The sequence below is a fragment of the Equus przewalskii genome, chromosome 3, assembly GCF_037783145.1.
Source record: "Equus przewalskii isolate Varuska chromosome 3, EquPr2, whole genome shotgun sequence".
Taxonomy (NCBI): domain Eukaryota; kingdom Metazoa; phylum Chordata; class Mammalia; order Perissodactyla; family Equidae; genus Equus; species Equus przewalskii.
In genome coordinates, this window is record NC_091833.1 from 18,200,142 (window position 1) to 18,214,898 (window position 14,757).

The window sequence follows — 14,757 nt, forward strand, 5'->3', positions numbered from 1 at the left end:
GAAATGAACAGAAATACTGAAGAAAGTGCTTAGTGCTACTTGGGTAAAATATACCAAAAGGAAGTTCTGCTAAACAGAGAATTGGATCAAACCAGCTGACGTTGCCTAAATCACCAAACACCAGAGGATTCTGTCAGCACTTGCAAAGGAACCCTACAGAGACAGTACTGTCAGCCTCAGGGATGGGACTAGAGTGAGGATTTTTTATTGCGTATCTTGATGGATCTGGCCGTCTCCCCCTTAAAGGGTAGGTGCTCCTTTAAGGCCTGCCAGAGTGACCCTAGGACCTCAGACCCATTCTGCCTCCTGGGGCAGCACCTGGGGGTTGTACCTTCCTGCCAGTCCCTGGCAGTTGTGCCAAGGCCAGCAGGTTCTGTCTTGCCCATGATCTGTCTATCTGCCTGTCATCCTAGCTTCTTGGTCTGATGTCTTCTGGAAGGGCCTGCTTCAGCCTGTCTCTGAAAGGTCTCTTCTACTGCTTCTTGCAACCTGGTTCTCTGCTGCCCCCACCTGTCTAGAACCAAGACCGGCAGCAGCTGTCTGGGTGTCCCCTCTGTTCTGCTCGACAGCGATCCAGTTCTTCAAGGAGAGCTCTTGGGATCACCTTCCCTCCAGCTTGCTTGATCTGAAATTTTTGATGAGGGAAGAAGATAGCAGTGCCACAGACATTCAGTATCATCTGTACATCTCTTGATCTCTGATTCTGATCTGGTCTTGCTACCTCCTTGACGCTTTCCTGTATGACTTCGTGATCTTTCTTTGAAGTCCTTTGCAGTTACTATGCAAATAAACTTTTTCATATGTTGAATATGTTTTCTTTTCCTTTACAAGTTTCACTCCTGTATATCTGACTCCCCTAAAGAGATGGGTACCTGAAGACAGGGCCCAGGACCTGTGAAGCCTTCCTGCTCCCTCACTTGGCAGATCCTGGAGCAGTACTCAGGGAACATTGCCTTCAAGCAGGAAAGTAGCTGTCAGCTGTGTTCTCAATCAGGACTAGGCCTCAGAATGATACTGAGGAGGGAGTGTGTTAGGCAGAGCCTTTAAAAAATTTTTTTTCCAGTTTTATTGAGAAATAATTGACGTCACTGTAGAAGTTTAAGGTATACAGCATAATGGTTTGGTTTACATATATTGTGAAATGATTACCACAATAGATTTAGTTAGCATTCATTACCTCATATAGATATAATAAAAAGAATAGAAAAACAATTTTCTCCTTATGATGAGAACTCTTAGGATCTACTCTCGTAACAACTTTGCTATGTACCATACAGCAGTGTTAACTGTAGTCATCATGCTGTACACTACATCCCTAGTGCTTACTTATCTTGTAACTGGAAGTTTGTACCTTTTGACCACCTTCCTCCTATTTCCCCTTCCCCCACCCCCTGCCTCTGATAACCACAAATCTGATCTCTTTTTCTATGAGTTTGGTTTTTTTATTAGATTCCACATATAAGTGAGATCATACAGTATTTGTCTTTCTCTTCCTGACTTATTTCACTTAGTATGATGCCTTCAAAGTCCATCCATGTTTTTGCAAATGGTAGGATTTCCTCTTTCTTTATGGCTGAATAATACAGAGCCTTTTGAAAACATATCTTCCTAAGCCCTGCCCCTAGGGACCCATTCAGGAAATATGGGGTAGAATCTAAGATTCTGTATTTTCTTATCTTCTCCAGGTGATTCGGATCTTTGCCCTGGCAAAGGATCACTGTGTTCTACACAGGCATGCATGCAGATCCATTCATTCATTCACTTACCAAATATGTGTACACCGTTATGTACCAGGCAAGGGGCTACTGGTGCTGGGGCTCTAGCATAGAAAAAAGGTGGACTCCTTGCCTCATGGACATGTATGTGGACATAGACATGTCCATGGCACTGTGATGCATAAGTCTGTAGCAGAGTTAATTAGTATGAGCAGTTGTGGCTGTTTGTTCCAGAAGAGGCAGGTACTCTTGTGTTCTCATCTCTGCAGATCCTCAGCACTCTTGTTAAAGGGACACGCAGACCTGTGACCTGCAAGATTCGCATTCTGCCATCGGTAAGGATGGTTGGGTTACCTTTGAAGGTCCATTTTCTCTGGGGATGTCGAGTTGGGGGTGCGAATGATTCTTGAGGAGCTGAATTAGGTTTGGAGGAGGGGGTGGAGCTGAGCCCACTTTAGGAGCTGGCACCTGCTCCCTCGGCTTCAGTAACCACTGTATGTGGTCCTCTTCCTCAGCTAGAAGATACCCTGAGCCTTGTGAAGCGGATAGAGAGGACTGGCATTGCTGCCATCGCAGTTCATGGGAGGTGAGTGGTCACTTTTCTAGCGCCTGGCTTGCTAGGGGGTCCTCAGCCATCTTAATAATCCTTCACCAGACTCCAGGTACCAACCAACTTCTCTTCTACATCTACAGCCTACCTCTGCCTAGCTCTTTGACATCCTATAAGTCCCAAGGGCAGTTGAACCCTTTATAGGCTTTATTTTTGTTTAATTCATTGAGCACCTACTGGTGCTAGACACTACACTGAGCTTTAGAAACACAGGCCAAGAGGAAGAAGAAACACCCATACCCGCAGAATGTGTAAATGGTAGAGTGTGAGTGATTTGCTCAGAATCGTACCATGTAGCCAGGGAGTGGTGGAATTAGATCTCGGACTCTGAATCACATTTTCTTTCCACTAGGTTGAGCAATAGCTTCTCCCCTGAATGATCCCAGGCAGAGTGCTGTTCTTTTAAAGTCGCTGTCTCTTTTGTCTGCCTTTGTTGGACTGCCGCTGTCACAATGACTACTTTAAACAGTCCTTGTTTCTGTAGCTCATGTGCTCTCTGCTGAGAGCTGAGGTGTTGCTGAAGGCCATCCCTGGTAGTCAAACTTGTTCCCTGTGTCAGGAACAAGTGTATTTTGTATAGAATCGCAGGTCAGCAGACTTTTGTCAGAGTGACCTCTCTTCTCTGAGTGATGCTCCTTTTGGGTTCAGGGGTCTTGTAGGAACAGTCCATTTTTTGCTGGTTGTGTCTATTACAGCATTTTCAGAGAATGGAACCTAGAACTCCAACATATAAAAGAGACAAAAGCAGAGCTGTGCAAGTTGAAGCCAGTAGGGGGAAGTGAAAGGCCACACACATACACACATGCTCCTCCCTGAGACAGCAGGCTCTGGGCTCAGACTGCTTGGTTTCAAATCCCAGCTCTGCTGCTTTTGGCTGTATATCCTTGGAGAAGCCACTTAACCTCTCTGAGCACCACATTCCTCATTTGAAAATTAGGATAATTTCTGCTTTATAGGGTTGTCGTGAGGCTTTTATGAGATTGTGAATATGCAGCCTTGGCACAGTGCCTGGCATATGCTATTATCTGAATAAATACAGCTATTCCTTTTTATCAGTAGTTGGAAACACTAGGAAGACAGATTTGGGTAAGTTTAAGGAGGAACTTTCTGGCCATCAAAGCTGTTAAGGAACAGCTAGAACTGGCTGCTGGGGGTGCGGGGAGGTGGAGGTGAGGCTGAGTTGACAGGGCCTTCTGAGGCCCTCTGATCTCTGACCCTTTTGTTGAGGAGAGTAGCGGAGGGAACACACCCAGACAAGACCTGGGCAAGGGCCATCTGGTCGATGACCTCTCTTGCTTGTTTCTGAGCACAGCTTAGGTCAGGGCTCACCTCAATATTCCTAAGACTTACTCACTCATACACAAAAACTTCTTGCAGTTGACCTTGGAAGGAGGGGCCCCAGGTTGTGGTCTTGCATCCCCTGTGGCTTGTCATGACAGCCAGGGTCTGTGGCCCTGTCTGCTGGATCTACCCTATGCCAGGTGCTTCTCCCTGGGTTCAGCTGCCCAACTTGTCCCCAGCATAGGCAGCTGTGTGGGAGTGGCCAGTCTGAGCTGTGGCAGCTGTTCCTAGTTCCTTGGGGAGGGCAGGACTGGGACAGTAGGGGCAGCATTCTTATGGCACTGTCCCTCATCTCTGGCAGAGGTGAGGGGAAGTCAGGGAAAGGTAGTGTGACCTTAGGAACCGGGCTACCTACATCAGCCCCCTGTAGCCATGCCTCACCTGCAGGCCTCCAAAAGCTGGATTTGTCTTCTCAGCATGGACCTATGCTGCTCCTGCCCCTCATGCCAGAGGTCATGGAGAGCCATCCCCTCCAGCCCAGACGCCTGTCTTTCATGGCCACATGACCTTCCTGAGGTCCAGTAGGGAGGACAGTAGGGTTTGGCTAAGGTAACCTTGTGTCACCTGTGATGTGGCCTTTAGCACTCAGCTCTCAGGCTCATCTTTTTTCATCTCCAAGGAAACGGGAGGAACGACCTCAGCACCCTGTCAGCTGTGAAGCCATCAAAGCCATTGCTGAAACCCTCTCCATTCCTGTCATAGCCAAGTAAGCCCCCACTTCCTCATCATTTACTTTTTTATCTCCCACCTCACTCAGAAGGGATTTGAGCTGGCGTACAGAAAACAGAAAAAGATAGCATTAAAGAATGACCTTAAGGGAAAAGAAAAAAAGGGTGGGATGAAAAGTGATGTTGGGAGTGAGGCTCAAAAGTACCTATTATGTCCTTTGGCCTCTGATGAGTGGCTGATGTAGGTGTGCAGTAGGCAGGGGCCCAGGACATTCTGATTGACAGGTTGAGGATAGGAGTGTTCAGGGGAAGGGAGAGCAAGAAGGTGGCCGCTGAAGCAGACCCAGGGGAAGGTGATGTCACACCCAGACTTAAATGTGCAGGGTGTAGGGTGAGGAGTCCCAAGTCAGAACATGTGGAGCTATAACTCAGGGAGCATAAGGCAGGTCACAGTCCAAAGCCCAGACAAGCATTCTGGGCAGCTACGGGACCAGGAACCTAGACTGGTAGGTGTGAGGTACCAATAACTAAGCCCCAAGGCTTAGTAGTAAGACACTCTCCGGTTGCCATTGGGGAGCTGGTCTGTGTAGGCCAGTCGGAAGTCCAGCTCAGCTTTGTACCTTAGGATGGCACAGAGCCTGAGGGCAAGTTGGGAACAGAGAAGTTCTAAAGCCCTGATTCCTTGACAGAAGGCATGCCTCGCTGGTGGGAGGGAGGGAGGGAGCTAAGAGTTAGGGTGGTAGCCAGACCCGGCTTTCCCCAGGCCAAGGAGTTTTAGAGGTGGCTTGGAGAGTGTAGGGCTAATCAAGAGCCTGCACCCTATTGCTGCTATTGCCACCTGAGGGTCTCCCCACAACCCTAACACACAATGCTGTCTCTGGACTGAGGCTGCTGCCTGGCTCCTAATGGAACAGATGAAGACAGAGCAGTTTTCAAGGCGCCCTTGGTGCCACAGGGTGGCAGGAAGGAAAATTGCAACCAAACTGGGCCTCCTTCCTTCCTCTCATGGTCACCACTGCATCTGTTCCCTCTCCAGGGTTTTGACCCAGCTGGTTTTGCCCAGGTTAATGGGCATAGAGGTGCCCCAGCCTGGGGGTTTTCCTGTGATTTCAGTATTTACTTTCAGACCCATGTCTTCAGATGTGGGCTGGCTTTAGGCACTGTTTAGGATTGGGGGAAGGAAGGTAAAATCTCCGGGATACCTGTTAAGTCCAGGCACGGTTTGGGCTGCTTTAGTGTGTATTGTCTCACTTGGGGCTCCTGACTCCATAGTAGGGTATGTATTATAATCTCCAGTCTCCGGAAGCACTCATGGCTGAAGGACTTGGCCAAAGCCACACAGTTAATGAGTGGGAGATCTGGGGGTTGCCTTTTTCTGAAAATGCTGGTATGAGGATAGGGACACCCCTTATCCCCCTGTGCCTTTCAGTGGAGGATCTTATGACCACATCCAAGAGTATTTGGACATAGAGGACTTTCGACAAGCCACAGCAGCCTCTTCAGTGATGGTGGCCCGAGCAGCTATGTGGAACCCGTCCATCTTCCTCAAGGAGGGTCTACGGCCCCTGGAGGAGGTCATGAAGAAGTACATCCGATACGTATGTCTCTGCATTTTTTCAAAACAAACGTTTCTCCTTGTCTGCCACATTCCTGCAGAAAGCACTTTGGGAGAGCCCCTACTCCCAGCTCTTGTTGTTCCTCTCCTTTTTTTCTTAGTTCATTGGGTCCCCCCAGCTGCAATGTGAAGAGAGGGTGCTGGGGAGATGTATGCCTACCATCACCTCCTTCTAAAGCTTCCAAGGTGTGGGAGGCATAGTAAAGACCCCTGGATCCAGGATGCTATTGGGGCCCCAAACACATGATATCTCTCTTTCTCTCTCATACCCCACTCCCCACACATACACACGCATGCACAATGACAAGGGGGTCTGTGTCACTGAAGACATCCATGCCAAAGTGTCGGCACTGGAGCAGCCACAGCCAGGAGGTTTTTTTTTCTTTTTTCTTTTTTTAATGCATTTCTTTTTTTTTTTTTCTCCCCAAAGCCCCCCAGTATATAGTTGTATGTTTTTTCAGTTGTGGGTCCTTCTAGTTGTGGCATGTGGGATGCCGTCTCAACATGGCCTGATGAGCCGTGCCAGGTCTGTGCCCAGGATCCGAACCGGCGAAACCCTGGGCCCCTGCCGCAGAGCGCACAAACTTAACCACTTGGCCACGGGGCCGGCCCCTTGTAGGTGTTTTCTTGAGGACAGATTCTCTCCATAGAGACTTTTCACCAGTCAAAATCACTTCTAAAACTCTTTTCTTGCTAATCCCCAAAATGCTTTAACTTCTGACTTAGGGAATAGGCTAACTTTAACCCTCTCCTTAGGGAAGAGCTTTTCTTCCTCACTGGGAGCTTGATGGTAGTAGCAGAGGTATTTCCCTAAAAAGGAATTTTTTTGGCAAGTTCACCTGCCCTGTCCCTTTGTTATAACCCTAGAACTCTGTGGGACTCTGTGATCGCCATGCATGCTACAGGCAGAGACAGTGAGTGGTCCTCAGATTCTTCCTTGAGTTGGGCCTGAGCAGAGGGTATGGCCCTCACCTAGAGCAGACTCCTACCCTCCTCTTCAATCCTGGGGCTCACACCCTCCTGGGAGGGTCGGGAGCTTCTTAGATCCTCCAACGGCCTATACCCTCTTCAAGCTGTGGCTATACCTGGGAAGTTGTGGCTGCCATGGCATGTGGGTATCCCCAGGGCTATGTAAGCTAGGGGTGGTAGGAAGCCCTGAGGCCTGTGTCCAGAGCTGGACAGTCTCTGTCCTACCACCTCCCTTGCTCAATGCTGCAGCCCTCCTTCCCTTGGTTCCAGGTGTCCTGTTGGGCAAGTTGGTGACCACCCAGTTTTCCAGTGGCCTGGTTTGGCCAGAGGCAAGTGGGTTTGCCTTAACCCAGGTCAGCTGTCTACCTTTTCTGGCCAACTGGCAAGTCTTTGGCAGAGAAGATATGTTCAATAGTGCTGAGCTTGCTCACTGGGTGAAAGGTGATGTTATCATTCCTGCTCAGCCCGTCCCTTGGCAGCTCCTCAAGAGGGTGTGTTGTCCCAGAAAAAGGGAGCAGCTTTCAAGCATAGGCAGGGCTGTTTCTGGTCCAGCCAGTTGTCTTTTGTCTCAAAAAGCTGAATCAAGGTCTTGCCGCCGGCCGGGGCTTACCCACATCTCCCTGTTTTGTCCTGAGCATGCCATGGCACCTTCCCAGGCACTTAAGACATAGGCCTAGGTGGAGATATTAGAAGAGTGTAGGGGGTGAGGGGTGGGAGGGGGTTCTGGAGGGCTGGGTTACCCTTCACCCACTGTTCTCCTGCCTGTCCCAGCCAGGCGGGCTTCTGCTGGGTATCCCTGAGCAGTCATCTTGCCTCCCTGAGCCTACTTTTCCCAGTCTGTGGAGTAGTGGTGACAGCTGCATCTCACGCTTGTATAGCTCAATGAAGTGACAAGTGCTTGGTAGATGGTGCTGTGCTTCACCCATGTGGGGGAAATTGGAGACAGGCTATTAAAGATATGGGAAGGGAAGGTACCCATGGTGGTTATAACGAATAGAAGAATGTCACCCCTGTCCTGGCTGGTCCTGCCACACCAGAATTTGGCTTGTTCCCCCTCCCTACCCTGGAAGATGCTTGGCAGCAGGTTCTCTGTAGTAGCCTATGGTGGCTGAAGCAGGAGGGGCTCCCTGTACATCTGGACCTTGGTCAGGTTGTCCAGTAGAGTGTGCTTCCGACCCTGGGCCTCAGGTGTGACGCTCAAGCTTTCCACCACTAAGGGGAGGAGTAGATGGCCAGGATGGAGGTGGCTCTTCTTATGGGGTTATGCTGCCTTGGCTGCAAGCATACCTCTGGTGTCCCCTTGTAGCCCTTTTCCCTGCCACCAGAGCATAGCTCAGGCCTCAGAGCCTGCCTGGGCAGCAAGTAGGCTCATGCTGGTTCTTCTCTCAGGCCGTACAGTATGACAACCACTACACCAACACTAAGTACTGCTTGTGCCAGATGCTACGAGAACAGCTGGAGTCGCCCCAGGGAAAGTTGCTCCATGCCGCCCAGTCTTCCCAGGAAATTTGGTGAGAGGGGCAATGGGCTGTCCATCTGTCCTGCAGACATTGCCCAGGCTTGACCCTGAGCCCTAAGCTGACTTCCCCAGGGTACCAGGGACACAACTTCTGGAGGCGGATGTGCAAGAGTGGGGAGATGGTACAGCTTTGCCTCACAGAAGGGGATACTTTCAAAGCTTTGGAACTTTCCATCCCTGGACTGATCTCAGCAGCAAAATTTCAGGAATTGGGGCACTGGTAGGGTGGAGGAATGTGAGGGCTAGGCTTGGGAATTCCTAGGGAAGAAAGAGCTTTCCCAGTAACAGATCTGTCATATGCTAGGCCACCAAGATCTGATGGTCAGAAGAATTGGGGTTGTAGAATGGAGCCCCTGACCTGAGCCTGTGCCCACACTTCATCACTCTGCAGTTGAGAGGCCACCCCTTGGTCCTCTAGATCTGGTACAGCTCCAACTCAGGCAGTTGACATTTGGGGCCCCTCACAACCTGGCCTAGTGTCTGTTCCCATAGCTCCCTATTTACCCATCCTTTTTCCCACCTCCACATCTGTACTCGTAGTGGGTCTTCTACCTGAATGCTCTCTCCCCCTCATGTTGGCTCCCTTCTCCGAAGAAGCCTTTCTGAACCACTCTCGCCCCCAGGCATCCATCTTCGTGAATGTCCTCCAGCTCTCAAGATGCTTCCTAGAAGGGAAAAGCTTTGCCAGAACCTTCCTCCCCACCCTGGGCTTGGGTGTTGGTTCTGTCCCTACTCCACATAGCTTAACCAGCTTGCCCAGGTGTCTTGAGAGCTCACAAGAGTATAACTCTAGTTCTGGGTAGTACCTCAATTTAGGCTAGGCCTAACTGCTTGTGGCCAGGGCAGGAAGTGGGGAACTACTCAATGGTTGGGCCTCTGTCTCTTCCTCCCGTGAGCCCACACGAGGATGAGGCTGTGTATATCTCTGGCACTTGATCAGTGTCGGTCAGCTCACTCACTGCTGCCTGGGGACACCTGCCTGTGTACTCATCCTCAGAAGAGAGGCTGGGCTCAGTTGGTGGAGGTGACCTTTAGAACCTTTTCCACCCAGCCCAGCCTGCCATCCACTGTCCACCCTCAGCGGCTTACATTCACTCTCCATCTACCAGTACAGGCTGATCCCGGGGGCGGGTCAGAAGCACCTTCTGATGGCCAGGTCCTGGTGATGTTTTGGTGTATGTTGGAGGGTATTTCTCAGTGTTGGGGCCCTGAGCTCTTGCAGTAGTTCTACTAATGCATGGCTCTACTAAGGGGCTTGCTCTGCTCTGCTTGTCCCTCCATAGTGAGGCCTTTGGCCTTGGTGCCTTCTACGAGGAGACCGCACGAGAGCTGGATACCCGGAGGGCCGAGCTCTTGGCCAGGACCCCAGAGGCGGTGGAGGAGCCAGCTGAAGACACCTCTGGTATCATTAAAATGGCTGTGAAGTTTGACCGGTAGGTCTCCAGCTTCGCCTGAGCTTCGTCCAGGACCAGTGCCCTTGGGTCTGACTGGGCCAGCAAGCTGGCTGCTGTACATGGTTAATGCCAAACTTAGGGACCACAAGTCTCCTTGGTTTGGGCACTTGTTCGTGATTTTCAGCAGTCAAAAGAGGCACTTTGGAGGAGACAGTGCCTGAAAGCCCAGGCAGCACTGTTAGGGGTGAGCATGTTTCCCAAGGGTGACTAAACTCCACCTTTTTCCTGACCCATTCCCTCCCACAACTTGGGGTCGGGAGATTTGTCTCCTTCTGTTCCTGAAAGGCTGTGCTTTTTCCCTGGCCCTGAGCAACTAGCTGCCTACAAGGAGCTCCCCAATAGCAGCGGAACTCTAGCCCTCATCTGTCTGTGCAACCCGTGCCCACACCCACTGCCCCTCACCAGCCCTTTGGTGCCCTCTCTAGGTAGAAGTAGCCTCAGGCTGATTATTGCCTCAGACTATGACTCAACTTTGAATGGGGCCCTCATCCTTGTCCCCTGCCATCTGGAATCTGAGCCTTTCTCAGGGCCCCAGGCCCAGACCAGGAGCCAGTCTTGTCTGGCAAGGGCTTAGGAGCAGTATGGGCACAGCTGTTGAGAGCTTCTGGTGGGAAGTTGGAACATGGTGCCTCCCACCTTGTAACCCTGTCACAGGCTGACTCTGAAACCAGAGTCCACTGTGTCCAAGGCAGCAGCAAATCATCCTAACACTTGGCAGACATAATCAGAGTGGGCACTCAGCTAGATCCCTGAGACCATTGTATGGCTACCTATGTTCCCGACCCTGACTCACTCCCTTCTGATCTTGTCTTGAGAGGAAAACTGGACCTTCCTTCTTGGCTGTTGAAGGCTATTTTCCAGGCCCAGGCTGGAGCTCGGAGTGCTGGAGTTCACATTGTGCCCTAATTCCCCAAGCTTGCTGAAGCCCATTTTCCCTTTACGTAGAACTCAGGCCCAAAGCTACTGGTAGGACAGAAATGGGAGCTCAGGGGAATAGATACAGGAGTCTTAAGGCAACAGCCTGATGTCTGAGTTCCTACAGCTCCTACCTATGCTGGTGGGTGGGCCCTGACTCCTACCCTTTCTTTCCCCAGAAGAGCATACTCACCCCAGGTCACTCCCAAGATGTGCCTGCTGGAGTGGTGCCGGAGGGAGAAGTTGGCACAGCCTGTATATGAAACGGTGAGTTCCTGGCTGTGGCCTGCCCTAGAGCACTCCCATAGCTGGTGCTGTCACCCCCAGCACACCCACAGTTTGTACCCTGAACTCCAGACTGCTTGGCTGGAGCCTGGCTTTGCCCTCTGTGGGCATGCAGCAGTTGCTAGTGGCCAGGCCAGTTGCTGATAGACCCTTCTCTTTGATAATGGACCTATTGTCTAAATCTGGCCACTTTCATAAAACTAAACTAGAGACCTAAGTAAGGAGCTTCTTGGGCCAGTCCCTGCCAGCATCATTGCTTAGGCAGGGAAGACTTCTCTGGAAAGGGCCAATTGGCTTAGGAAGGATGTTCAAACCTAAAAGTTAGAAAACATGTTTTTGGACCAGGCCTCAGCCAATGGGGCACAGAATTGGGCCCCAGACATGGGGCCCCTCGGTGGAAACTTTGAGATAGTCTTGCTTGACCTCCTTTGATCCCCATGGCTATGCCTTGTTTAGGTTGCTGTGTCTTTTCTGGACTGGCCTTCTGACCTCCACGCTTGTACCTTCTGGGCCTTGTGTCCCCCTCCGTCAGACTGACATTTCCAAAATGAATCTGACCTCTACCTCCCTTGCTCAAGTCCTAATTAGCTCCTCAGTGCCTTTGGGATCAAGCCCTAGTGCCTCAGTCTGACCCCCTGCATGCCTTTCTGCTTCATGTCTCATCCACTCAGCTTTCTGTCCAGCCACGTCACCTGGTCACTCTGCCAGGTGTACTTTCTTTACCCCAGTCCCTGTCTCCTCTCAACCCTTTGCCATCTGGTGAACTCCTCATTTAAGGGGACCTGACCCATCCAGATGTCAGTAGGAGGAGGCTCCATAGTCACGCGCAGCTAAGGGCTCTGATGGCCCTTTGCTTATGTCCATGACAAAACTCCTGACACATTGGGATGTCATTCTCTGTGTATCTGCCTTTCTTTCCTGGAAGATGCAACCAGGCGCTTCTGCTGGAAAAGGAGCATATGTTACAAGTAGCCTTCATTTGAGTTAGTTGGGAAGTACTTCCTTTTATCTGCCTTCGGTATGACCCTGGCAGGTAGGCCTCATTCCTCTTGCCCTTGTGCAGTCATCCGTATTTCCTTTGCGCTCTCTGCACCAGGTTCAACGCCCCCTGGATCGCCTTTTCTGTTCTGTTGTCACTGTTGCTGAGCAAAAGTACCAGTCTACTTTGTGGTGAGTGTCCTCATCCGTGGACATGAGGCTTGGGGTGGGGGGGGTCCTGATCCTAGCATTGGCCTGGGAAGTTGGAGGGATGGTATACCTGGGCAGTAGCATCCCTGGGCGATGACCCCTTCCTCAGTTTTGTCAGAATCTCTGCCAAGGGTGTGTAGAGTCAGGCCTCCCAGCCTCTAGTCCTGTCTATCTGCCTTATTGCCCCATGCCTCATCTGCCCAGGGACAAGTCCAAGAAACTGGCGGAGCAGGCTGCGGCCATCGTCTGTCTGCGGAGCCAGGGCCTTCCTGAGGGTCGACTGGGTGAGGAGAGCCCCTCCTTGCACAAGCGCAAGCGGGAGGCCCCTGACCAAGACCCCGAGGGCCCCAGAGTTCAGGAGTCAGCAATGCCTGGGGAGCTGTGCAAGAAGCCATTTGTAGCCTTGGGAAGTGGTAAAGACAGCCCTCTGGAAGGCTGGTGACCACTGTCCCTACTCTGGTCACCCCCTTCACGAGCCTGGCCCTCAGATGACTATGGGTACAGAGCATGAACCAGATGCCATTGAACAGTTTGCTGCCTCTGCCTGGCAGCAGTTAAGAAGTCTTGGCCTGGGCCATCAGCCTGGAGACTGGGCCAAGGGGTACAAAGAATGCCCATCTCGCTTGGTGGGTCTGAGTAGCAAGGTCAAGTGCCCAGCGACCTCAGTATTTTCTTTGAAAACATGAGCTTTTCAGGCGGCACCTCCCCAACCTGACATTGGGTACAGTGCAATAAAGACACCCTCCACCCTTACCCATGGCTGGCTGCTTCAGCCTTGGGTATCTTCACATACGGACTGATGTCCTGGCGTAATTATTCTACTCCCACCCTCTATGTAGAGCTGGAGCTTCCTAAAGCATATCTCCTACCCATTGTTACGGGTCTGGGTGGAGGTGGTGGACCGGGTATCACCTTAATGCTCACTGGACTTGGGCTGAGCCAGGAAGGCCCAAGAAGCCCATTCTACTGATGGTAAACCTGAAGCACTGGCCATCATTTGGCTTTCCTGATGAGAGGGAATATGGAATCTGGGGGAACAATTAGGGTATCTGGTGTCCCAGTAAGGGACCAGCTCAGGTGAGTAGAGGGTACTGGGTCTGACCCCCAGCTGGCTGGAGCTCAGATCTATAATATGCCTGCTCTGGGCAGAGGACATTGGAAACTGCTGATGGCAGCAACTTGGGGCCCTTGTGATTGCTCTCCCACACCACTACTGCCGGCGTCCCCCCACCACCTCCCCCCCCCCACCTCCTCCCGTTTGGGCCGGAAGGAAGTGGCAGATTCTCTTTAATTTCCTCCTGGCAGTGAGAAGCAAACAAACGGCTACCACATCTTGTGGGGCCTCCCCCGCTTACTGGGAGGGGCATTTTGACCAAAGGTCCCTGCCCAGCACCGCCCCTGCTTCCTTGGCTGTAAACATGTTGCTTCTCCCCTTTTCCAAGCTCTACAGGGAGGAGGAATTCCCCTCTGGGCCAAGGCCATGTTCCTCTCATCTCCCCAGGGTCAGGCTCCTGTGCCAACCACTAACTCCTGGCTCTGCTGGCCTGAGTCGAGGGTTGGGCAGGTGAAGCCTCTGTCTCAGTCCCAGAGTGGCCCCTCTCTGCACCTACACTTGCTCTTCTTACTGTATGCAGATAAGGATACAGCACTATCAGTGGCCTCCCAGAACCCATCGCTCTCTGACCTTGGGCAAGTCACTTCTAGTCTTCTCTGGCCCAAGGGCCCTGCTCTGAGAGTGGGATCAGCTGTTCTCTGCCTGCTTGAGGCTGCCTGGAGAATAAATAGGCTAGGCCCGTGGTAGGGTACTGTGTGGCTAATGGGGTCACTCCATGCTGAGGCTGGTCTAACTCACTTCCCAGACCAGTGCTCCCAGAAAATGGGCCCCACTCAGGAGAGAGACTGAGGCTTGGTTCAGTCTCAGCCATCAAACTTCAGGCACAATTTATTTCTAACTTTTTTTTTTTTTTTACAAAAACTGTCTCAGAGAAAATGCCGCCTTTTGCCTTTCCTTACACCCCTACTGGAACAGGGCAGACAGAGAGGCCCCAGTGGACCCCCAGGCATCCTGAGCCAGTCAGACCTTGTGGGAGGACTCTGTGTAGGCCAGGTACCGAATCTTAAGATCCACTTCCCCAGTGGGGTTGGGCTCTGTCCTCAGGCCTCTTGTCCCACCAGTGTGGTTTCCCTGGAGAAGCCACTTCTGTGGCAGGGTCAGGTTCGTTTCTGGACTATGGGGAAGGAAAGGCAGGAGTAGAGGTCAGCTGCTAAGATAGGGCCCAGGAAAAGCAGTGGGAAGAGGGCCATTCACAGGTGAACAGGGGGAGAGGGGCTAGTGTGTGTTCCATCACTGGGGATATCTGGCAGAGGTCCTGGTTGAATATGTTGGTTCCTCAAATGGTCCCACTTTAGCCTACCTCAGTGATGCCTACCCTGGTCTCAGAGTCACCTGCCTGCCTAAGACCTGGGACTGACTGGAAG

General features: G+C 51.6%; 1 protein-coding gene across 5 annotated transcripts in view; it reads left to right on the forward strand.

The window, feature by feature from the left end:
* Positions 1–13,075, forward strand: part of DUS2 (dihydrouridine synthase 2) — a 35,430-nt gene extending 22,355 nt beyond the window's left edge. For 3 of the 5 annotated variants that reach the window (XM_008518219.2, XM_008518220.2, XM_008518221.2), the window contains 9 exons: positions 1,985–2,050; positions 2,231–2,301; positions 4,286–4,372; positions 5,764–5,932; positions 8,308–8,429; positions 9,721–9,870; positions 10,986–11,073; positions 12,188–12,261; positions 12,484–13,075. In XM_008518219.2, the coding sequence (XP_008516441.2) occupies positions 1,985–2,050; positions 2,231–2,301; positions 4,286–4,372; positions 5,764–5,932; positions 8,308–8,429; positions 9,721–9,870; positions 10,986–11,073; positions 12,188–12,261; positions 12,484–12,721 (1,065 nt within the window). In that variant the 3' untranslated portion in view covers positions 12,722–13,075. Of the gene's footprint in view, positions 1–1,984; positions 2,051–2,230; positions 2,302–4,285; positions 4,373–5,763; positions 5,933–8,307; positions 8,430–9,720; positions 10,076–10,985; positions 11,074–12,187; positions 12,262–12,483 lie in introns of all 5 variants that reach the window. The other 2 variants (XR_011538485.1, XM_070613735.1) reach the window with 2 other exon arrangements.
* The last annotated feature ends 1,682 nt before the right edge of the window (positions 13,076–14,757 follow it).